The sequence below is a fragment of the Callithrix jacchus genome, chromosome 1, assembly GCF_049354715.1.
Source record: "Callithrix jacchus isolate 240 chromosome 1, calJac240_pri, whole genome shotgun sequence".
NCBI classification, from domain to species: Eukaryota; Metazoa; Chordata; class Mammalia; order Primates; family Cebidae; genus Callithrix; species Callithrix jacchus.
Window position 1 is genome coordinate 181,512,572 of NC_133502.1, and position 25,368 is coordinate 181,537,939.

Sequence of the window (25,368 nt, forward strand, 5' to 3'; positions counted from 1 at the left end):
TTTCTCATAGTAAAACGAGGTTAAGCACTTTACATAATAAAAGCCACATATATGATTTACAGTTAAAACGATGTCTGGAATTTGCTTTAAAATATTTGGAGGGTGGGAGAGTCAGGGAGGAAAGAATTTGAAACTGGGTTCATGGGTTAACTGCATGGTTCTTACTTCATGTGTGTGCATATTTAAGTATTTCCATAATTGAAAGTTTAAAACACATATAAAGTGAATCCACCAACACATGCTCTTTTTGGGTGTTTTAAAAAACTCTTCAGAAGCTGAAACCTAAAATGTATCAGCAGGATTCTGGTGGCTTTAAGTCAATCTCTTCTTTTCTTAGCAGATAAGCTAAAAAGGATATTACATTGCTAACCAGAATTGAGGTTCTCTTTAAAGACAGCTGTCACATCGTCCCGCACACTCAGCATGGGGGAGTCCAGCATGGAGAGGAGCTCCCCGACATTCGCTTGTTGGGCCATTCTCCAGCTTGAAGGTGCTGTGCCGGCTCCAGGACGTATCTTACAGGTTCTGAAAGCTCTTCATTGGGGCCACTACCAGACTGAGACAAAGGAAGATGAACGGTGACTAACTGGCCTCATTTTTCCCCACAAAAAAATACCTGCAAGATAAACCAATGCATGTGTTCAATACAATGCAAAGTTTGCCCACAATTCTCTGATTCAAACAGTGAATCCCTTTGGCTGATAAAAGAAGTGTATGAATAATTCTTTGATGAGTTTATGAAGAGGGTTTCTATAAAATGCAACAGCAGAAAGAAACCTTAAAAACTGATACCAGTCACAGCAACTTAATGACAGGATCAAATCTAAGTTTTATTCCTACTTCTGAATCTACCTTGGGTTTTGGCTAAGACTATATTCATATTTCAAATTGTTGATCTATAAAGCAGACAGTCTTTTTTCAGAAAGGGAACTAAATACATACTATTTCCTTCTTGACAATCTCATCAATGTCTAAGAGTTAGTACAGCTGGTTAGGTCACAAGTCTGTTAAGTCCAACACTGAGCTGGGGATCATTTCTCTGTTTCAGCATACCCCTTATCTGAGACATCTAACTGCACACCCAAATACCACTGGCTACAGGGAGGTATCCACAGATGGGATCATCAGGGCAAATCTTTAAAAACTCACCCTTCAAAACCCAGGCTCTCTATGGTAGTAGAGCAGCTGCTTTATCTTGATATACAAAAAGCAGCTCATTCCCCAAGTGTAACTATACACATTTATGATTTATCCCCCACTTGGGTCTCTGAAGCTGTATTTGTAAAAACAAGTAACAGCAGTTATCATTTATAAGACAAGCACTACACCTTTTACAAACATCACTGTATACACTCCTAACATGACCAATGTGTCATTGGCACTTTTGTCCCCATCGTACAGGGAGCAGAACGGAGATCAAACCATTTATTCTGGGTCAAAAAGCGAACAAGAGGCAAAACCAGAGGAGAAAAACTGATATTTGAACCTAGATCTCCCTGACTCCAAAGCCCCAAGCCCTTCAGTGTTACACTAAGCTAACTTGTGGTTTGGATCATCATGGCAACTCTGTGATGTGATGTGAGCAGGTATCATCCTTATTTCACACATGGGAATATGGATGCCCAAAAAGGATAAAATTTCCGTTTCTTTCAGTCAGCCTAGGTAGCAGTTCTTAAGTTTCAATGTGCATCAAAACCACCTGGGATGTTTGCTAGAAATGCAATACCTGGGCCCCTTCCAAAACTGAATTTGGGGCTCAGGAATCTTATTTTAATAAGCACTCCAGGGAATTCTTAAAGTGATACACAAATTATTTTTGAGAAACACTATGATAAAGAAAAATCCAACTAAAGAGTTAAAAAAAAAAATTAAGCTGAGGCCAGACATGGCTGAGGCTGAGTGCAGTAGCTCACGCCTGTAATCCCTGCACTATGGGAGGGGAGGCTGAGGCAGGCGGATCACCTGAGGTCAGGAGTTCAAGACCAACCTGGCCAACAAGGTGAAACTACATCTCTACTAAAAACACAAACATTAGCTGGGTGTGGGTGTGTGTAGTCCCAGCTACTCGGGAGGCTGAGGCAGGAGAATCGCTTGAACCTGGGGGGCAGAGGTTGCAGTGAGTCAAGATCATGCCACTGCACTCCAGCCTGGGCAAGACTGCATAAAAAAGAAAAGAAAAGAAAAGAAAAAGAAAGAGATAAGCTCCTTCTGCAAGAATGCCAAATTTAAATTAGCAGTGACCCCAGAAACGACCAGGTATTAACTTACTATCATTTATGTTCTCGTTTAGCTACAACCTGGTGATATTCACTAATTTTGGCTGTCAGAAATTCGATTATCAGAAAAATCAATGTCTAAATGCCTTTTTGATATGAAATCCATGATACAGAAAGTTGCTGACTCATATCTGTAAATAAAAATCTTACAAGGAAATCACATAAGAAGTTAATTTCAAAGGGCTCCAAAATGTGAGACCACTGTTAGTAAGACTCTATTGTAAAAGTTCAAAACCAAAAAGCAGTTAGTACAGTACCAGGTACATATAAACACTCACTGAATAGTACTTGTACATTATCATTAAAAATACCAGGAAAAATCTTTGGGCCACCACTTTCAAGATGACTTCTGAACAGCATATTTGCCTAGCTAACCCCACACTGATTTCTACTTCAGGTAAATCATAAATAATTCTCAATTAATGACAAAGAATACAGTTTAGAAATTTAAAAGTATCTTGTCCCTAAGTTTGGTTTTGTTTCAATAAAATTGTTACTTACATACTATCTGTCTAGAGAGACTCTGAGTTTGCCTTCTGTGTAGTCAGAAGATGATAACGTCAGATCTGATCCTCCAAATGCAGGCAGCCCCAGAGCCCAGAGTGACACAAGCTCAATTTTACACAAAGATGGCACCCATCCAGTCAACTTGGCAATAGTTAGCTTGGGCTACCTAGCTTGTTTTCCAGTTTGCAAAAATAAGGTTTTATTCTAAAATACATTAGAAACACATTTTGGCAACAAGTTTTTCTCTCTGGTTCCAAAGTCTACTGTTGGCCGCGTTGGTGGTATAGTGGTGAGCATAGCTGCCTTCCAAAATTCTACTGTTTACCATAGTTTTTAGTCTCCAGGAAAAATATAAACATTAGGTTTTATGTGAGATTCTTTGTAAAGTGGCTCAAGTTCTAGCATTTTTGACATTCTAAAAAGCCCTCCTAAGAGTTAAATCATAGCTCTTGGAATCAGTCCCATAACTAGAATATCTTGTACAGTAAGTACAAGGCGTTAAGTAGGTAAGACAGACTTAGCCAGTGCAATGAAGAATTATATGTTCTATAGCAGAAAAAAAGACATGGTTCAATATATGCACAAACAAAGGGAAGAAACCAGCTAGATTTGGACTCAATCAGTGGTGGTGGTGGTGGATAGGATGTACATGTTGAGCACACTTTACAGGTCATAGAAGACTGGCTGAGAAAAGTCACTTAAAGATTAGCACCGCAGACACACTGAAGCATCAGTACGTTAGCCACAAAAGTCTCTAGTCATAACAGTCTCTTTTCCATTTTGGAAGTCACCAAAGAAAACAGCCATATAAGAGAAGTTAAAAGACAGTAACTGGGTGAATGCATTTCCATATCCTATACGCTAAAGCAATGTTCCACTTAGTTTATCATTATCTTTAGTGGCCACATACAGCACACAGTTCAGTGCTGTAGATGATGCTAGTCATATTAAGGGGGCATGACCTTCAATGCCAATCTCTACTCTAAAACCTATCACTCTGCCATCTTCTGGATCTCAGTAAAAGGCACCTCCATCAGTCTCAAGCAAACACCCAGGTGACTCCTTGACTCTTTCACCACCCCCACCACCATATCTAGTCCATCAGCAAACCACTAGCTATCACCTCAGCTGAAGCCCCCATCATCTCTCAAAGACAAGGGAGCAGCCGCCCCCCTCACTATTCTCCCTGCTTGTTATTCATGCTACCCTACAAAATTCATTTGCCACCAATTAACCACAAGAGACACTGAGATACAAATAGCAGAATCTCACTCCTCTTTAAAATCGTCCAATGGCTTCGCATGGAATTAATAAGAGCCAATAACATGATGGAACTTATGAAGCTCATGAGTAGCCTACAAGGCCTCAAAAGATCTAGCCAATTAGTAACCTCCCAACCCCTCTCTGTCTCTTCGATTCCTCTGCTCTAGTCCCAGTCTTCCCAAACACATGAATGGCTATCTGTTGCTTAGGGCCTTTGCACTTGCTGTTCCCTCTTTGCATGGAACACTCTTCTCCCATATCCTTGCACAGCTGACTGTCTCTCAGATCTCTGATGGGCCTCCCCTGACCACCCAATCTAAAGTAGCAGAGAGGCGCTTAGTCATCACTTTTCAATAAAAGATACTTTGGAATTCATGAGAAATCTTGAACCAATTTTAAACTGTACAACTAGTCATCAGATGTGATCAAACAATACTTACGATCTCAAAAAGCATGGAAATCGGGGATCTGCTAAAGTTCGCTTTCAGTCTCGAGATGCAGCTAAAATCTGATGTGTTTCTGGCTTTGGCACTTTTTTTTTTTTTTTTTAATTGAGACAGAGTCTTGCTCTGTTGCCCAGTCTGGAGTGCAATGGCATGATCTCAGCTCACTGCAACCTCCATCTCCTAGGTTTAAGCTATTCTCCTGCCTCAGCCTCCCGAGTAGCTGAGATTACAGGTGTGCACCACCACACCTAGCTAATTTTTGTATCATTAGTAGAAATGGGGTTTTACCATGTTGGCCAGGTTGGTCTCAAATTCCTGACCTCAGGTGATCCTCCTGCCTTGGCCTCCCAAAGTCCTGGGATCACAGGTATGAGCCACCATGCCCGGCCAAAAATGTTTTAAAAATGAGGAAAAAAGTATAAACAAGAGTCCCCCATGAAAACAGAAAAATGCTATTAAAAGCTGGGCTTTTTTCTTTCAAAATAAAAATAATCACTAAAGGTGGCCAACAATTTTTTGTAACTGAAAAGGAAGCATCTTTGAGGCTTGCCAAGCTATGAATCTCAGGCACAAGGTTCCCTCCAGAAAACCATCTACCAGAAACTTTTTTGAATTCTGCTTTGCCCAAAAACGTTACTAATGAGGCTGTGTGCCAGCTGAGATGATATTACACACATGTGACATAGTGACCACAGGAGTAATCCAGCAGCCTGTAGTGCCCGCAAAGTATTTTCCTATACTAAAATTTCAAACTTCTAAAATCTGACTACTAAAATGCAATATAATTACTATCATAAAAAATGTTTAATAAAATTTGAGATTTACTTTTGTATCCCAGATCTTACATTTTATGATGGTGATATTTAGCTTGGGCCTCAATAATCTGAACACTTAACTGTTTGACTTTGGGTTCAAATTCATATACAGTGGTCTTCTAAAAAAGGAAGAGTATGAAGTATACACAAAAACACTGAACATGAAAAATCAAACTCAGAAAACTTGCCCTACTTGTGAGAGAGCAATACTTAACTTTTTTGTTAGACAGTCTACAATTTGTATCAAGACCCTATTCATGAACTGATGTAAATCTGTAAGACAAAAATCCCTACCTTATTTCATAACTCCTATGACAGAGGTGAGGCAGACAGTAAACAGCAACCACTGAGCCCTGGCATGAATCACATAGCCGTCCATGTACAAAGACAGGAGACCAAGCACCTCCCTGTCTTCCTACACCCTTCCTATACACAACTCTGTTGTGCTTGGCACTATTACTGCCAAACCAAAATTACAGTTCAGTGATCAGTTAGGTCACTAAGAGGAAATTCCATCCATGGAAATGATGGCGCCTCAACATTTATGAAGGATATATTCTGAGACGGGATCGTCTAATCCCTAAAAATGACTATAGCATATAATTTATCCCCCAAAATTAATAGCCACATTAAGATGCACATGCTCACTCACCAGCTCAAGGGTTCTCAGCCCAGGATGTACATTAGAATCACCTGGAGAGCTTATGGAATCCTGAAGTCCAGGGCCCACTCTGGAACACGTTAAGGGGTGGAATGCAGACATCACATTTGGTTTGTTTTTATAAACCCATGCGGATTTCTAAGGTGCAGCCAAGGTTAAGAACCTCTGCACTAGTTAAATGACTTGTGCCAGCACATGGGCTTACATTTAATGAAGTGGTTAACACCAAACTTTGCTGCTAAACAGAACTGAATTGAGTCCACCAAGTACTAGCTATACGTCTTCAGGAAAACATGCCATCTTTGAGCCCGAATCCTCACCTGTAAAATGGGGATACACTGAAAGTGTGGCTGTGAAGAGGAAAAGTAATGCATATAATGCACTTTGCACAGCGTCAGACAATGAATAAGCCACTCATCATCATCAGTAATGTGACTAATTACTTCATGCCATAGATGGTCCAGTTCCTGGCAAGTAGCTAAAACTGTAAATGTTAAATTCTTGAATGCACAATCATGGACAAGATAATTCCCTCCCATCTTCCTCTAACCACTGGCCTGGTTATACCCTTACCTGTTCTGGGGACAATTGGTACTTTGGTTTCCAGTGCTGTCAACCTGGTGTCTTTCATGGTCACTGAAGGAAGAAAACATACATACAATGAAGCAAAATCCCAGAGGCAATCAGAAGAGAGTTAGGGGTTCATCTGTCACATCCTTCTTCCCACTCTATCCCTGACAGGTGGCCACCAGGTTTCCACTGGAATGAACACTCACAATCACTGGAAGCACGTGCCTCTCCCCATCTACATTTCTGAACAGCTGGTTGCTGGAAAATTCTTTATATTGTGCTGAACTTGTAATCTCTGTCTTTTGTTAATGTCTGTTAGAGGTATAAACGAATGGGCAGGATCGGGCCTAGAATTAGAGAGTTCCGGGTTAAAATCCAAGCTCTGCAACTTATTAGCTGTGGAACATCTGGCTATTTATCTTAAGTCTCCAATGTCTAACTGTAAGTTATCTCGTCTGTAAAGTTAGAATAACGATGGCATCAAGCTCATAAGGCTTGTGGGGACTACATGAGATGATACAGCCTACTGTACTTGGCACAGTGTGGGGCACACTGAAGTTACCAGAGGAGCCATGTGAGGCAGGTCCAGGAAAGTGAGGGGCACAAAGTGCTGAGTAGGCCTGCCAGACCTCACCACCCGCCACAGTCCCCACAGTCCTCACCCCTCCCCAGCCCTCCCCACCACTTTGCCTCACTAGCCTTTCAGTTCCTTGGCCAAGCCACACACTGCCCATTCCTGGGCCTAAGAGACTCTACCTTTGGCTCCTCCTAAACTCACTTTTCATTGTTAAAATCTCAGCTTAAATGCTCACTTCCTCAGAGAAGACCTCCTAGGCCTCCACTTCCCACCCACTCCCACCTCCCAGACTAGGTCAGGTCCCCTATTATACTCTTGCAGCCTATATTTCTTGTGTCACTTACCAAAATCCAATGAAATAAGCTCGATTAATTACTGAACATGTCTCCTTCACTAGAAGTCATATCAAGGGAGAGACTGCAGCTTACTCAGTCCTGTATTTCAAGCAGCTACGATGGTGTCTAGCACTTGTTGATTGAATGACTAGGAGTTAAAAATCTTTCTTTTCTTTTTCTTTCTTATTTATTTTATTTCTTTCTCTCTTTCTTTCTTTTTTAGAGACAGGGTCTCACTCTTACGCTAGAGTACAGTGGAGCCATCATAGCTCACTGCAACCTCAAACTCACAGGTTCAAGTAATCTTCCCACCTCAGCCTCTCTCCGAGTAGCTAGGACTATAGGCATACACTATCATGCCTGACTAATTTTTTTTTTTTCATTTTGGAGATGGGGTCTCACTATGTTGCTGAGGCTGTTATCAAACTCCTAGCCTCAAGCAATCCTCCCAGCAAGGCCTCCCAAGGTGTCACTATTACAGATAGTTACTGCACGCAGCCAATATTTCTTATATAAATCTGCAAAGCCTAATTGTGCCTTCATGCAGCACGACTTAAGTTTAATCCTTCTACACAAAAAAAACATAAAATATTTGTGAACAGCCATCATTTTTCTGTTTTCTTCCCCCTTTCACCTTACTTTCTGTTCAAATTAACCTGTATTAAATATCCATCTTAAATATGAGGATATATAAATACATTCTAGTTTGCTTTTTTTTTTTTTTTTGAGACGGAGTTTCACTCTTGTTACCCAGACTGGAGTGCAATGGCACGATCTAGGCTCACCACAACCTCTGTCTCCTGGGTTCAGGCAATTCTCCTGCCTTGGCCTCCCAAGTAGCTGGGACTACAGGCGCGCACCACCATGCCCAGCTAATTTTTGTATTTTTAGTAGAGACGGGGTTTCACTTTGTTGACCAGGATGGTCTCAATCTCTTGACCTCGTGACCCACCCACCTCGGCCTCCCAAAGTGCTGGGATTACAGGCATGAGCCACTGCGTCCGGCTCTAGTTTGCTTTTAAAATATGGGTCCTTCAAACTATATTTAGGTACAATCTGATCACTAGATTATAAACTCCATGAGAAAAGGAACCATCTGGAACACCTAGGGCCCATCCTGGCACCTGGCACTCAAGAGGCAAACACACCCTGCTCAGGTCAGGTAAGATTTAATCAGCTTCTTTGGCAGCCATTCCAGAGTTGAATATAGAGCATGAAAGCTCAGCCTCATATACTGTGGACAACTAATTATCCTAAACATGGAAAAAACTCGAACCAAGTTCTTAAATATACAACCATGGCCAAAGTCAAACTAGTGGATTGAGCAACTCTCTAACAATTAAAATCTCTTGCTCCAGATGGCAGGGTAATTATATTTCCATGTGGAACACATTCCAGATATTAAACTCTACTGGTCTTCAATGGCATCTGCAAGCCTGTGAAGTGCTGCAGGCAGGCTGGCCCTCCAGAAAAGAGGGATCCTAATGCCATTCTCACAGGGAGTGCTTGCCTGGCCACACTCACTCCACCAAGTCAGAGGGCTTGAATTAAAGTGCAGGAGCCGCTAATCTTAGAATCTTAAAATCAGCAATTAGTCCAGTGAGTCATACAGACTTCCTCTTGCAATTAATCCTGGTTGGATCTTTTACCTGAAAAGAAATATCTAAGGCAAAGGTAAAGTTAGGATCTACACCAGATGAGATCCTGTAGACTGCCCAGCCAAGACCCCTGTCCTACATAAAGGACCTACTCTAGGAAAGCAGAGTGGTTTTACTGCTCGTGGTTTACTTTTTTGTTTTGTTTTGAGACAGAGTGCAGCCTGGAGTGCAGTGGCATGATCACAACTTAGGTTCACTGCGACCTTTGCCTCCTGGGCTCAAGCAATCGTCCCACCTCAGCCTCCCAAGTAGCTGGGACTACAGGCATGCACCACCATGCCAGGCTAATTTTTTTTTTTTTTTTTTTTTTTTTTGAGGCAGGGTCTCCCTATATCGCTCAGGCTGGTCTAGAACTCCTGGGCTCAAGCGATCCATCCACCTCAGCCTCCCAAAGTGCTGGGAGGTGTGAGCCCCCACCCCCTGTCAAGCAAAGTGTTTTTGTCCATTACTCAATGTTAAGACTTTTAACTTCTTTATCACTATATTAAAAACGGTAATGGTACTAAATCGACAATAATTTTATGTTGGTATGTCAAAGGTTACCTACCACTTATATTTTTAAGTGTTTATTGACTTACTCATTTGTATTTGGATCCTGCCCTGGGGGTACTACCAAGCACAATCAGTCTGGTCAGTAAAGTGAGATGTGATTTGTGAACCTCCTGAGGGGAAAGGAGGGGTGCGATGGAAACACCTGGCAGAGCAGAACATCAGTCTCAACCTCTGTCCTTATCTTTGAAAGCCAAATGTGAAAAGAAACCTGCCTCCAGATCTAGATATTTTCCCTTTCAGATTTGACCCAAAAGTTGTGTTCTCACCTATGCTCATCACTGTAACTTCACTTCTATCAGCAACCTTTTTGAAAAGTGTAGGTCTGAGGAAGAAGATAGGGGCTCTGTGTTTAAGTATTTTGAGATGAAACAGAAAGCACATAGGCCAATCTGTCTTTACTGTTCATCCTAACTAATATCATTCTTTAGGTGTTTACAGATGGACAGCTTAGATGCCTAGGATTACACATGAACTCCAGCCTAGCAGCTATAGGTAGCTGTCATTAGCAGGACCCATATGCATTGTTTTCACGTGTCTCTGCCCTAGCCAAGATGCATTATGAGCTGTGAGAGAGCCAAGAGGTACATATACCTTTTGAAAATACTAGTGGCAGATCCTAAGATGTCTTTAGAAAGGATTTATCTGGAATTACAGGTAAATATTTGAACTTTTCAAAAACAAATGCTGTGATATGTGGCCGAGACACTATCCTCTACGATTCCTCAGGACTATATGTAACATAAAATAGGTAACTGTATATCAAATTGCCTAAGATAATTTTGTACACATTTGTCTATGATGTAAAAATGCACTGCATGTGTAAATGAAGGCAGATGTCTTTCCTATAACTTGTTTTCTATATCCAATTTTTTATGCATAAAAATTCAAGGACAATTCAGACACAGGGTTCAGGCAATGGATAGACTATTTCAATATCAAGTACAGTTAGAAAGAGCAGAAACATTACACTGTTAGGTTAACATTCTGCTCTGGCTCAGGAACTCTCAGGTGATTTCTTAGAGTAATATTCTATCAAGTGAACCAAGGTGCCTTCTGCATAAATGCTTCTAAAAAGAGTAAGTAAGATACTTGCTCCCATTCTATCCGCATCTAGAAGAAAGGAGAAAAGGGTAGGAAATAAGTACTTACTATGTGAGAGTAAAACAGCTGATGGTAAAAGCTGCCAACATGTGTAGGCATGTGTGATTTAAAAGGTCTCAGCAGCTGGAGTCCCTCTCAAGGACAAACTGGGGGAGGAGAGCTCCAACTTGCCAGATTCTCCATTCAGAATTTCTGCCATTGGGGCCTTGATGGATGGTTTGCTAAAGCTTATATCCTCTCTCAAAGGTGAAGAATCCTCTAGTAACTTGCCTGTGAGGCCAGAGCTTGATTTTGGTAAGGTGTATCTCGTCAATAAATAATGCTTATGTTTTCACTTTCTATTAGAAAATACAAGCCAAACAGATACCATGTACATTTCATAAGCAGCCAGGCATGGTGGCTCATTCACCTGTAATCCCAGCACTTTGGGAGGCTAAAGTGGGCAGATCACCTGAGGTGAGGAGTTCGAGACTAGCCTGGCCAACACAGTGAAACCCCATCTCTAGTAAAAATACAAAAATTAGCAGAGCATGGTGGTGGGTGCCTGTAGTCCCAGCTACTCAGGAGGCTAAAGCAGGAGAATCGCTTGAACCTGGGAGGTGGAGGTCACAGTGAGGCGAGATCACGCCATTGTACTCCATCCAGTCTGGGCAACAAGAGTGAGACTCCATATCAAAAAAAAACAAATACAAAAAGAAATATAAGCAAACTGTGAGATATCTTCAGGTTTCAGATTTATAGGGCCAAAATGGAAGTATTCTAGAGAAGAAAAGTATAATTTGATAGTCTAGGGTAGTGGTTCTCAAAAATGTGGTCCTGGCACCACGAGCATGAGCATCATGTGGCTATTTGATAGAAATGTAAATTCTCAGGCCTTCCCCCCGATCTCTGAATTAGAAACTTTGGGGGTGGGGTCTTTTAGGTAATTCTGATGTCCACTAAAGGTTCAGAACCACTGGTCTAGGAAAAAGAAGGATGAAGGTAAAAAGCATTCATTCATTAACATACCTACATTGAGGTTCAGATGGAAAAAAATATATAGTGCATAAACCTTGGGGGAATGGCCCAGTGGAATTCTGACAGGTACTAAAGGTACCAGCACAGACCAAAATGCCAAGCCTGACAAACACTTAGCAGGTTACATAGCTGGGTATAATACAGAAGTTTAACAAAGTAATTTATAATCTAGACAGTACATAAAGCCACCTTTTGACTTGGGCCTTTCCTGCCTACTAGTTAAAAAAAAAAGGATTGTTTTTAATAAAGCCAAAGTCCATTTTTAGAGCTGTCATCTACCTAAAATGATCAGCTGGGTTTCAAGCTGGGTCCATAAAGTCCCTGAAGCCATATCCAGAATTCCATGTCTATATGAAGTTTTTTGGTGATGATGGGATATAATGGGACATAGAAGAGGAGACATTTGGTCCATAGCTTTCCACAGATTTTCAGAGGGGAACTGAGTCTGCACATCTCCCCACCACCAGCACCAAAGTTAAGAACCACTGACCTGACCTATGAGTTAATTCATGAGATCAGCATGAGGCAGTTACCCAAACATTAGTGGAAGACTAAATGTTTGGGGTTTGGAGACAACCAGAAAGGTGCAATCCCAGCTCAGCCATGAATAATGGCTTTAGGCAACTTCCTTCAAGTCTTTAAGCCTGTCTCCTCTTCCTATCCTGCCTCTTAAGGCTGTAGGAAGCTAATGGGGAATCAGACATGTAAACAGTTAGCACAGTGTTTCGCACATGAGTACTCAAAAAATGTAAACTTTATTGTAACAATATTACTACTAAACAAAATGTATTGCTGGGTACATAATGCTTAGTGGTCTATCCATTTAACAACTGGTATTTGAAACACTGGTGAAACATTCTATAACGTAAAATGGATACAGTTCAAGTTTGTTACAATGCTCTGTGAACTACTTAAAGTAGCAGAGTCTTAATGCTTGCTTGCACAGTAAGGTCACTGCCTCTGCTCTCCCTGCAGCTCCCCTCTGTGATCACATCGCCTATGGAAGGGCAAAACTGTCCTTTGCTACTCAACACTCAACACTTCACGGCCTTTACTGCCATCATATATACTTAAGAGAGTGACCTGTGAGTTGTAGGGCAGTAACTACTATGCTTTATTCTGGACTAAAGCACGGTTTTTAAAGACATTTTACTTATCAGGTGGAAATCTGAATTCATTCAACCATAAAAAATATTTTTACCTTTTGCTGATTCCCTGTTCATAACAAAAGTTAGCACTGAACAAGAGAAAGGACAAGAAGAAACTGACGAGGTCCTGAAACTGCATATTTTATACACAGTACATAAGATTTGAATTTTTATTCCATCCCATGAAAACAGACATAAAATTACTAATTTCTAGCAACTAGAGGCTTAAAAATAAACCAGAGAAAGAATAATCTTAAATTGCTGACAGGTTACCTCTTTCAAATGAATTTAAATGGAGAAGAATGAGTATTTCACGCCATCCAAATTATGTTACCAATGATCTAAGGTTAAAAAACCAAACTGAGTGTTCGAGTGTATACTACACACACACATTTCCAGCAAACAGCCACAGATCTTAATGCTACTGAGTACATTCTTCTTTCATGCCTTCAGCTACTTAAATGACAAAACCAACACAAAGACTAACCTTTCAAAGATTTCTAATATGGGAAACTTACAGGGAATTACCTTTTAAAAAAAAATCATGATGTAAAGGAAAAGATAAAGGATAAACAGATCTTCACCCAATGGAGTAGGCTCAAAGTCACCAATTTGCTTGGTTATTCTAAAACCATTAACAGGTTGACTCAATCGATTTAGTCAGAATGTTTAACTGACACCCCAAAGGACTTTAAATCACAGAAATGTAGGCCTAGAAATACTCATTAATTTACAATCCAACTCTTGCTTTCACAGATGAAGACTCTGAGGCTCAGAGAACTTAGGTGACCCACTGAAGGTCAAAAGCTATCTGACTCTTTAGAAAAGCCAGAAATGGTTGAGAGATTGCTGTGTATGGCTCATTGGCATCCAAGAATATCCAATTAATTCCAGGAAAAGCTAATTTTAGTTCACTGTGGCCCTAGAACCCAGAAATGAACATACCTGTAGCCTAACACACTTCAAATGAAGACAGAGCTATAAGATCAAGTCAGCTCTAATTCAGAGCCCAAAACTCACCCACCACTACACACAAAGAGGCTAGAAGCTATTTTAAGAAACACCTCTTGGCCAGGCGCGGTGGCTCACGCCTGTAATCCCAGCACTTTGGGAGGCCGAGGTGGGTGGATCACGAGGTCAAGAGATCGAGACCATCCTGGTCAACATGGTGAAACCCCGTCTCTACTAAAAATACAAAAAATTAGCTGGGCACAGTGGCCCATGCCTGGAATCCCAGCTACTCAGGAGGCTGAGGCAGGAGAATTGCCTGAACCCAGGAGGCGGAGGTTGCGGTGAGCCGAGATCGCGCCATTGCACTCCAGCCTGGGTAACAAGAATGAAACTCCGTCTCAAAAAAAAAAAAAAGAAACACCTCTGCAATTAATAATAAATGAAAATAGCCAGAATGATACCTGAAGCCAGCAGTCCTCAACCTCTGGTGCACATCAGAATCAGTCTTCTTCCAAAAATACATATATATGTATATATGGTGTCTTCAAAGACCGAATATGTAGGTCTACCTACTATAGCATCAAATATCTGTACATTGAGGTTCTCATGAGCACTATGGTTTCAAATCTCATTTCCAGCAATGTCATTATTCTGCAAACATTACATGTATAGATATATATTAGATTTGCCCTAGTAAGGCGGTTAAGTTTCATCTCACGAATGAAACCAGGCATGCACAGAAGGCATCATATTACACCACAACAGGAGCGGTATCAGTGTTAACTCTTAACCCGGTGAGGAAGAAGACAACTGAGTCACAGGACTTGAAGCACTCTAATTTTATGGAAACGAGGAGGCTGCTTGCTACCTGCTTTCTAACCAGGAATTTAGGAACATACCAAGTGTTTATAACACCAGGAAATGCATGAAGCAGAGAAAGTTTACATCATCTGCCCTTCTAGGCACGTGATGTAAGAGTGTTTTGGATAAGATATTAACTTTAGTAAGAGGATATTTTCCGTTTACATCTTCTATAAATACCCCTTAAGTTTACACCAGGTGGTTACAGGAAGATTCTGCAGCTCCCCAGGGCAATGGCAAAGAATGTTGCAGTGTTTCTGAGGAGCCTCATTTGCCTGATGCATGACTGTTAAAGGTATATTTCCCTACACAACCCTAAATCAGTTTTCATATTTGCATATTCCAGGTTTACTCAGGAATGCTCAACTTAAGAATCACAGGTGGTTGCTCTGTAAATCAAAGGCTCCCCAAAGATTAGGTTTTATAATGCTTCCCGAAATTTACAGCTCCACTTTGCCAGCCTGTTTGAATTCAGATGACTCCAAGTTGATCCCAATATTATAAATCAAAGTATCTCAGAAGAGTATTATTCTATTTTAGCACTTTTACAGCTTACTCCATGCAAAGTGAAGTGCTATTTCTATGCTTTCTATTAAAAAAAAAAAAAAGCAAGGATTTTAGCAGGACTTCTTTCAGCAGTAAACTCATCAGTTTTATTAAAATATCAAATATTTTTTAGCCTAATTTAGACTAACAAGTTTACATGCGCAACACTGCCATCCCAAAAGGCGGAGAAGCCAAGTACATCCCCCCACTTCAACATTAAACAGACACACGTGCACAAGCCTTGGCTAAATGATAAATTCTAACCACTTAATGACAAGCCAGCTTTGATCAAATAATAGATAAATTTAAGAGTCATGTCTTTGGAATCAATCAGATCCCAGCAGTTCCAGTCCTGGCTCAGATACAATTGGGGTGTGATCTTAAGCAAATACCCTGCTCTCTCTGGGCCTCAGTTTCTTCATTTGAGAAGACTGGAGGTGTTAATAGTGGTTGCCTCTTTTCTCTGTCGTGAGGACCAAAGGAGATAATGACTGCCAAGCACTTCCACAGTGCCTGGCACACAGAGAGCACTCCACTAACGTTAGCTGTTGTTCTTAGGAGGACCGCGTCCCTTCCCAAGTCCCCGCCACACATCCAAAACACACAAAGCAAAACTCTTTAAACAGGAAACACAAAGAAAGAGCTGTAATTCTGCAAGGTCCCTCCGACTGCAGGCTCTGCATCCTCCGGTTCCTCAAATGAATGAATGAGCGCCTAGGAGTGGCTCTGCAAATAGCTGTCCCTTAGGAATCACCTTTGCCGACTTTAAGGTAACTGTCTTTCACCATCAATTAAACACCTACAAGTACACCCTGAGCGAGGCACAACAGTCGTGCAAATTTCAGCGGAGACACCGAGTCCAGGCGAGTCCCTGATGCCCACAGGCAACCTCCATTCATTCTCCACGCCCCTCTGCCCCGACCCCCCTCTTTAAGCAGTCCCACCCCCGCAACCCTCCCCCTCCCGCCGAGCGTCTCTACCCTGCCCTCCGCACCTCGCGTGAACCTGTCACCCCACCAAGTGAGGAGCTGGCGAAGGGGCCCACCTCACCCCTGCCGGAGGGACCGAGGCCATGGGTGCAGCGGACCCTTGGACGCCCACGAGGAGCTAAGTGGCCGGCTCGGCCCACCTCTCCTTCCCAGGGACCCTCCAGTCCCGGCCGGGCCCGCCGGAGATAGCGCGTAATATGAGGGAGGGGAGAGCCCTTCGAACCCCCCTTCTCCGGGCTCCCTACCAAGCAAATGAGCCTCTCGCTCCAGCCCCTCCGAACCTCCCCGACTGCGGTGATGGTGCCGGGACTGCCCCATAAAGCCCCCATAAAAAGGAGGGGGAGACACCCTCATACTCACCCACCGTCTCCTCCCCCTCAGCTGTTTACCTCACAGTCCCTCCAGCCTACAGGGCGCCGCCATCTTGGACGTACAGCACCTCCCCCGGCGTGAAAGAGACGAGTCCCACAGCGGCCTCCGCCACGAAAAAGAGTTCCCCTCCGCGCCTCGCCTCCTTCTGAAAACGAAGGACAGACGGCCGCGCTTGGCAGCCCCGTCGGAAGGAAGAAGCCCTTCCACTCATAACCGATGATGTGGGTTGGACGAGAAAAAAAGCAAGGAGGGTTTTTAATGGCGGGGGGAGGGGGGGGCGGGGCCGGGCGGAAGGATCCCGAAAGGTGGCTGCTGAGAGATCTTGTGACTTCGCGAAGGAGGCAAAAAGAAGGGCCGGCGCTGTGGGAGGAGCCACGCGAGAGCCAGAGGGGGCGGAGCGGGAGGTCACGTGACGGGCGGGCGGGAGGTACCGCGCAGCGGCGTAAACAAGCTGGTGGCGGCTGGGTGTGGTTGGAGGGCCCTCCCGCTTGCCCCTGGAGTCGTTTCTGCCCTTCGCGCGCCTGGCGCCCCCTCGAGTGTTCCTGTGGGCGGCTACAGAACAGCGATCCTGTTTCCCGAGGAGCCCGCGTGGGTGAAGGGCCTGCTTAGGAGCCCTTAGGGGAGTTGCAGCTCACCAGGGATGGGGCGGAAAGCCGGGGGTCAGGGCTGCCTCCTTCCTGGGCTGAGGATTTGCAGAAGCCCGCCTCCGGCATTGCGGGGGACCCCCCTGGCTTCTGCCTTCAAATAGCTCACACTTCACACCTAGTCATGACGTCTAGGGCAAACCAGCCCTAGTAGGAGGCAGCTTTCAAATCAGAACGCCTTGTTGCGTTCCCTGCTGAAACAAAGCTTTAAGTCCTCCAAGCTTCAGTTTCTTGACATGGGCACAGTGACATTTGCGACGTGAGGAATCAATGAGATGAAGTATAGACAGCGTTGAGCCCAGAGCCCTGCGCCTGCGAAATGCTCTCTCGCTAGGTAGGTGGGCTTTGTCGCGAGGCTGGATGTGAGAAGCTCCAGCACGAACAGGAAGCACTGTGAGAGGAGGCACAGTGCGATGAAGTCGAACTATGGGATCTGAAAGGCGTTTTGAAGGAGTGGGCATCAGGCTGGGTTTTAAAGGAAAGGTAGGTTTTATGACTTATTTTGGTCCCTATCCACCGGCCCCCAGCGGTCCCGGGCCCTTGAGCAGTGAACAGCCTTTATAACCATAGGTCTAGAACCATGAGGCTTAGGAGGGAGGTGGAAATTGAACTGCTGATCCCTCTGTTTTTGCCATTAAAACCACGATGACTTTTGCACCAACCTAATAGAACCAGGGAGGTGGCTGGGGAGAGAAGGCCATTCCAGGAAGACGGAACCAAAGGAGCAAGAGGCTAGGGGCAAGAAAGTGCTGGGTGACTTGTGGGAATAACAGGTGTTATCTTGGGAACTAATCGGGTCACAATGCAAGGCAGCCATGGTTAAGGAGGGGCCTGAGGCGTGAGTAGCCAGCGCCGTGGGTGCTGTCCGAATACTAAGCAGACCCCGGATGGTCCAGGGTCGGGCCGCTGCTAGCCAGTATAGGGCCTTGGTGAGGAGACTAGTGGTGGTAGGGCTGTATTAGAAAAATGGCACCCCTGGGCTGTATTTTGGTCCCTATCCACTGGCCCCCAACCCTCCCAGGCCCTTGAGCAGTGAACAACCTTTAAAACCATAGTTCTAGAACCACGAAGGCTTAGGAGGGAGGTGGAAATTGAATTGGTGATCCCTCTCTTCTAACACAGTCACTGGGGGAAGCCAAGAGTTCTAGATTCAAACAGACCAGAGTTTAAATGTAGGTTTCAGCCATCATACTATACTAACTGGATGAGCCTTAGTCTCCTCACCTGCAACATGGAAGTAATAATAATGCTAGCTCATGGTGATTTGGGGTGGATTCAGTGAGACATTAAGCTCTAAGTGATGCAGAGCCTACTCATTAGTGTTACTTTTGTTAACTGTTAAGGGCCGGCTGTCAGCATCCCTCACTCCCAGAAGCGGGTCTGCTAAACACAAAATTCTTCTGTGTCACCACCCAAGCATAGTCTGCATGGGGTCCAGAGGTGGAAATGTTGAGGGAGACAGAGAAGGATCTGGGTTCTCTCAGTTCCACCAATCTACAAACTACTTCACAGGAACAGACTCTTCCCTTTGCATTCGCACCAGGGCAGGGATTCAAGTGTGTTCAGAGATTTCTGAGACCATCAGTGAAGGGAGACCTAAGGAGGAGGGTAGCAGCAGTGCTGCTCTGGAGCTCTGACCCAGGAAGCCCCCACACCCTGACTTTCCTTGGCTCCATGACCTCATCCTGCAGGAATGCATCCGGCCACAGAGTGGAGCAGCCACGCAGAGTTCATCAATTGCTCGTTTTCCAGGGATCATAACCACATTGTCACTGTACACTGTCTGGAAGAAGAATAGTCGTTGTTATCTCAAGATGGACCACCAGGGGCTTGTGAGAAGAGGCTGAAGATGACAGGCAGAGACAGCCCTACCACCATCTCCCACCACTTACCAGCCTGGGCCACCTAGATGTTTTCTGCTTCTCTGGGGTTGATTTTTGTCATTTGCTTAACAGACACTAATCAGACCGCTACCTTCCACACACCACCCTGGAGCCTCCCTGCGACAGGGGAACTTTCTGACCAGCCTGTCTGAGCATAGAAGGGCTGAGCCCTGCATAGGCAGGTGGTGCTGACAGGATGCATGTCTTGGAGGACATCTGCTGCATTTGGCTGTGTCACGTCTCCCCCTTGCCTTCAGAAGAGGTGAGCCCATCCTTCCTCGATTCTTCAAGTGCTGATGGCCCTCACAATCACCATACCAGCCCCAGGCCACAGCAGATGGACCAGGCTTGGCCAATCTGAGATGCTCATCATCAAGCTTGTTAAAAGAAAAAAATTTGATGAAATTTAATTGAGCAAAAAAAGAGAAACAGTTCATGAGTCAGGCAACCTCCAGAATCACAGCAGTTTCAGAGAGACTCCAGGGGTGAGAACAAATTTGTAGACAAAAAAAGTAAAGTGGCCTGGTGCAGTAGCTCACTTCTGTCATTACAGCACTTTGGGAGGCCGGGGCAGGTGGCTGGCTTGAGGTTGGGAGTTCAAGACCAGACTGGCCAACATGGTGAAACCCGATCTCTACTAAAAATACAAAAGTTAGCAGGGCATGGCTGCGGGTACCTGTACTCCCAGCTACTCAGGAGGCTGAAGGAGGAAAATTGCTTGAACCTGGGAGGCAGAGGTTGTAAGGAGTTGAGATTGTGCCACTGCACTTCAGCCTGGATGACAAAGCAACACTTCTTCTCCCCCCTCCCCCCCACCAAAAAAGTAAAGTGACGTACAGGAATCGGAAGTGAGGTACAAAAACGATGAGATTGGTTGCAGCTCAGCGTTTACCTTATTTGAACACAGTTTGAACACTCAGCAGTCTAAGAGTGGTTGAAGTATGGCTGCTGGGATTGGCCAGAACTCAGCTATTGTTACAGGTGCATGCTACTCAGTTAGGTTTTCCTTTTTGTGTGTCTCTTAAGCTAGGTTACGGTTTGTCCGAAAGGACTCAAATATTTAAGTACGGAATCCTTCTCGGGCCATATTTAGTTCACTTTAACAAGCTGAAATAGTTGGTCCACAGTGGACCTGTGACTTGAGCTGGGTTAGAGTGCTCCTCTGGGTCTTTAAAGATAGGTGTTTTTTTTTTTAAGCGATTTTTCTCTTTCTTCTAGGGTCATTAAACTGGGACGAGGAAGCTGTGGCCTCTCCCTTCCCCTGGCCTACAGCAAGCTGTGTGACAAGTCGGGTTAAAGAGTGAAAGAGACAGAGACGGAGATGGAAAGAGAAATTCATGCCCCTATCTCCTTATTTCCAGAGTCCTTGAAGCCAGCTTTGCCCTGCCTTCCAAGTTCCGTGCAGCAATAACTATTTCGGCCAATGCTAATTTCACTGGATTTCTCTCCTTCATAAACAAAAGGCCTGGATATAGTGGGATTCAGAGACCTTTGGAAGGACACCACCAGTCAAAAATATTGTTCATCCACTTGAATTGCTTTTTGGCTTTAGCTTTCAGCTATCTGTGCGGCAGCCTCCTGGCCAGGAGCCCTGCCATCAGCGGGCATCCCAAACAGAATGGGATCTGAGCCTCTGCTGGCAGTCCCCAAGGCCCACGGCGGCCCTGGCCTCTCTAGCCCATCAGCTTCCCCTTGCTATCTAGCACCGTGTCCTCTAGTACCAAGGAGCGCCTGGAGGCTTCACACTGCCCTGCCTTGGCTCAGACCATCTCCTCTCCCTCTGTACCAGATGGCCTCTGCAGCCTGTGCTGGCCATTCTCCATTTGCCCTTCTCTGTCTGGACTCCCCTCTAAGCCTCACCTGCTAAGCAAGTCCTCTCCCTCCTCTTGCATTTGACCAAAGTGCAGCAGGGTCAGGGGAGCAAGGAAGAGCCTTCCCACCAGGCCTGGCCTAGCCATGATGCACAGCTCCTGCTGCGTGGCCTGTCTTGGTGTTAATAATGGTTCCCCCAACTCTCTCTTCACACTCAGAGGTGATCCCCACAGCTCATTAGTCCTTAGGTGCTTCAGCACCTCTTTTTTTCTCTGAAGCTGCTCACACCTGTCTTTTTAATTATCCCTTGGAGGGTGGTTCTATTTCCCACAGGGGTCCCAACTGCTACTGCTACAGCCCCTTCTTAGAGAATCTGCCTTCAGCTTCGGCTACTGACTCTGAACCAAGCCAAACACACAGATGCTTACACACACAAACCTCTGACTGGACCTGGATTAGGGCTGAAAACCTTCCTCACACTGAGCCAGCAAGATTCTCCTTTTTGAGAATTTGCACTGAGAGACCCCAAGGCTGAGACATACGGCGTTGGTCAAGGGTTGAAACTTTACACAACTGCAGGCGAACTATTCAAACAATGCTCCAGAAGAGGCAGGTCACTTAGAAAATGCCTCAGACAGGTGCCCATGGGGGTTTTGCAATAAGAAGGGACCGTGCTGTTCCCTGCGGGGGGAGGGGGAGTCATGTGGAGTTGGATCCAGCCATGGCCACCAGCACTCTGGACAGCAGAGGTTAAGCAGGAAGAACAGCTAAGAGCCTCGCAGAGGAAGCCAGCATGCCCAGACCAGTAAGGAGCAGCTGTGGTAATGGAGAGGAAGGAGAGCTGCAAGACTAGCCCATTGCCCAGGAGCCTGCTTACGTCTAGAAGATGCCCCTGTATCTTTTCAATAAATTCCACTTTTTCATGCCTGTAATCCCAGCACTTTGGGAGGCTGAGGCAGGAAGATTGCTTGGGGGCAGGAGTTAGAAGCCAGCCTGGGCAACATAGCCAGACCCCATCTCTACAAAAAATAAAAATTAGCCAGACATGGTGGCATGTTACTTGGGCAGGTCAGGCAGGAGGATCACTTGAGCCCAGAACATTGAAGCTGTAGCGAGCTGTGGTTGTGCCACTGTACTCCAGCCTGAGTGACAGAGTAAGACACTGTCTCTAAAAAATAATGAACACACACGTGTGCATGCACACACACACACACACTCTCACCACTTTTACCTGAACTAGATGTTCGGTTCTGTTCCTGACAACCAATGCCACAACCGAGGCCAGATGGCCAAGAATGCTTTCCTTTCTTCTTTATCCAGATCACACCTGTTCCTCCAAGACTCAACTCCAATGTGATCTTCACCAGGAAGTCTTCTTGGGACCCCCAGGATGGCATAAAGGTCCCTGCCCTGACTCCACTACCGCTGCCAAATGCACACCTTCATTCCTTCCACCGAACCACCTGCTTACTCAGGTTGTGTTTATGGGGCTGTCTCCCAAGTTCTCAAGAACTCTGCTGCCCCCAGGAGGCGGGATGGATAACAGGGCCCTTGAAACGTCTAGTTCAAGGTCGAAAGACAGGCACAGACTGGGACCGGTGGCTCACACCTGTGATCCCAGCACTTCAAGAGGCCAAGGCAGGTGGGCCACTGGAAACCAGGAGTTCAGGATCAGCCTGAGCGACATAATGAGACCCCCATCTCTACAAAAAATTTTAAAAATTAGCCAGGCATACTGGTGCACACCTGTAGTTCCACCAACTTGGGAGGCTGAGGTGGGAGGATCACTTGAGCCCAGAAGTTGGAAGCTGCAGTGAGCCATGATCTTGCCACTGCACTAAAGCTGGGCAACAGAGTAAGACCCTGTCCCCCCAAAAAAAAAAAAATTTAAAAGCCGAGAGCAAACATTTGAAGACTAACGCTAAGTAGGAGTAGTGTCAGGGGCCAAGACCTATTCTTGCTGCATGGATTGGTGTCCATGACAGCTCAAGTGCCTGCAGGACTGGTGCCATCTTGGTTGGCTGTTATTTCAACAGATGGAGTGAAATTTATTGTCTCACGGTTCTAGAGGCCAGAAGTCCAAGATCAAGGTGTCGGCAGGGTTGGTTCCTTCTGAAGGCGTGAAGGGAAATCTGGTCCATGCCTCGCCCCCAGCCTCTGGAGTTGGCTGGCCATCCTGAGGCTCGAGCCCTCCTCGTTCATTGGCTTGAGATGTATCACACTGTTCTCTGCCTTCATGTTCACATGACATTCTCCCTGTGAGCTTGTCTCTGTGTCCAAAATTTCCCCTTATTGTAACTACACCAGTAACATCGAATTGAGGGCCCGCCCTATTCCAGCATGACCTCAATGTAACTAATTGCACCTGCAGCGACCTTATAAATAGTCACATTCTGAGGAACTGCAAGTAAGGACGTCAACATGTCAGTGTTTGGGGGAACTAATTCAGCCCATAGCAGGTACCCAGGGCTGAGTTTGTCACATCATTATCCATGGTTTGTGAAGGGGCCCTCTCTAATTTTTGTACTTGCATTTGTTTGTTACCTTTTTTTATTTTTATTTTTCTTGAGATGGAGTCTTGCTCTATCGCCCAGGCTGGAGTACAGCGGCATGATCTTGGCTCACTGCAACCTCCGCCTCCCAGTTCAAACTCTGCCTGCCTCAGCCTCCTGAGTAGCTGGGATTACAGGCATGAGCCACCACACTTGGCTAGTTTTTACATTTTTTGGTAGAGATGGGGTTTCACCATTTTGGCCAGGCTGGTCTTGAACTCCTGACCTCAAGTGCCTCAGCCTCCCAAAGTACTGGGATTACACGGGTGAGCCACCATGCCCGGCCCTGTTATCTTTGTTCCCCACAACCAGTTTCCTCCTTGCACATAAGCAACCATTGTCATGTATATCATGTGTATCCTTTTGTCTGTATGCATCCTTGCAAAATGTGTGGGTATTTTTAGTTTATGTTAAGTGGAATCATGTTATAGGTGGCAATCTGTTTCTTACTTTTTCTCCCCATTCAGCATCATTTTGAAGCTCCATCTAGCTGCTGAGAATTATTTCATAATGTGAACCTGCCCTAACCTGCTTTGCATTCCCTCAGGGATTGACAACTGCAGTAGCACCAGAAGTGACATTGTGATAAACATCACTGCATACCTTACACTATACTGTTCCCTTATGGATCTAGCTCAGAATTTATTTGGGATACACAACCAGGAGTTAAACTGATGGGTCATAGCGTACATGGACTTACTCTTTTTTTTTTCTTTTCTTTTTCAGATGGGTCTTGCTGTTGCCCAGTTTGGTGTACAGTGACTTGAACACAGCTTACTGCAGCCTCTACCTCCTGGGCTCAAGAGATCCTTCCTTCTAAGCCCCTGAGTAACAGGACCACAAGCTTATGCCACCATGCCTGGATTTTTTTTTTTTTTTTTTTTTTTTTTTTTTGTAGAGAAGGGTCTTGTCATGTTGCTCAGACTGTAGACTTACTTTTTTTTTTTTTTTTTTTTAATTTCCAGGGTACATGTGCAGGATGTGCAGGTTTGTTACACAGGTAAACATGTGCCATGGTGGTTTGCTGCACCTATCAACCCATCACCTAGTTATTAAGCCCAGCATGCATTAGCTTTTCCTGATGCTCTCCCTCTCCCTGCCTGCCGACAGGCCCCAGAGTGTGTTGTTCCCCTCCCCAGGCCCCAGAGTGTGTTATTCCCTTCCCTGTGTCCATGTGTTCTCATATTTCAGCTCCCACTTATAAGTGAGAACATGTGGTGTTTGGTTTTTTAGACTTACTTTTAAGATACACCACCGAATTGTCTAGGAAGCCTGCCTCAGCCTACACTTTCACCAGAACCCTGCAAAAGCATCCACATCCCTGTCCACACTTGCTGTTGACTAGCTCTTTAACTTTTTCAGTATAATGGGCTAAAGTAACATGTTTTTGTTTCAATTGGTTTCTCTTTGACTTAATGAGTTGGAGCACTTTTATATCTTTGTTATGAGTCTGTGGGTTACTATCTCTATAGACAGCTGGTTCTTACCTTTTGACCATTTTTCCAGTACAGTTACTATCTCTTTCTTGATTTGCTGAAGTGCCCTGTGTATTCTATACACGTGTTCCTTGTTGGTTATAGATATTTCTTTTTTTATTTTTATTTTTTGAGACAGATTCTCACACTGTCTCCTGGGATGGGGTGCAGTGGCACAATCTCAGCTCACTGCAACCTCCACCTCCTTCCTCTTCAAGGAAATGCATATAAAGTTCCTACAATAGGTATAATGTTTGCTCTAAGACTTTGGTATATGACTTTCACCAAATTAAAGAATAGATGTGGACCTCATCCAATACTTTTTCTGCAGTCATCGAATTGAGGGCCTTTATTTTA

General features: G+C 44.6%; 1 protein-coding gene and 1 long non-coding RNA gene across 24 annotated transcripts in view; one reads left to right on the forward strand and one right to left on the reverse strand.

Annotated features, from left to right (window-relative positions):
• Nucleotides 1–16,707, reverse strand: part of TSC1 (TSC complex subunit 1) — a 53,316-nt gene extending 36,609 nt beyond the window's left edge. For 2 of the 22 annotated variants that reach the window (XM_078330546.1, XM_035261530.3), the window contains exons 1-4: nucleotides 16,663–16,707; nucleotides 6,542–6,604; nucleotides 5,960–6,038; nucleotides 371–556 (exon numbers count right to left, since the gene is read on the reverse strand). In XM_078330546.1, the coding sequence (XP_078186672.1) occupies nucleotides 371–476 (106 nt within the window). In that variant the 5' untranslated portion in view covers nucleotides 477–556; nucleotides 5,960–6,038; nucleotides 6,542–6,604; nucleotides 16,663–16,707. Of the gene's footprint in view, nucleotides 1–370; nucleotides 617–5,959; nucleotides 6,039–6,541; nucleotides 6,605–6,744; nucleotides 6,886–16,518 lie in introns of all 22 variants that reach the window. The other 20 variants (XM_078330528.1, XM_078330477.1, XM_078330515.1 and 17 more) reach the window with 12 other exon arrangements.
• A 374-nt stretch (nucleotides 16,708–17,081) lies between these two features.
• LOC128928443 (uncharacterized) lies at nucleotides 17,082–24,914 on the forward strand. 2 transcript variants are annotated; one of them, XR_013519862.1, is made up of 4 exons: nucleotides 17,082–17,772; nucleotides 20,391–21,789; nucleotides 22,305–22,459; nucleotides 24,263–24,914. It is a non-coding gene; the product is annotated as an uncharacterized LOC128928443 (long non-coding RNA). The 2 variants fall into 2 exon arrangements; XR_008473441.2 differs by lacking the exons at nucleotides 22,305–22,459; nucleotides 24,263–24,914 and adding an exon at nucleotides 18,633–19,434 and having other exon boundaries at nucleotides 20,391–22,019.
• Nucleotides 24,915–25,368: the final 454 nt, after the last annotated feature.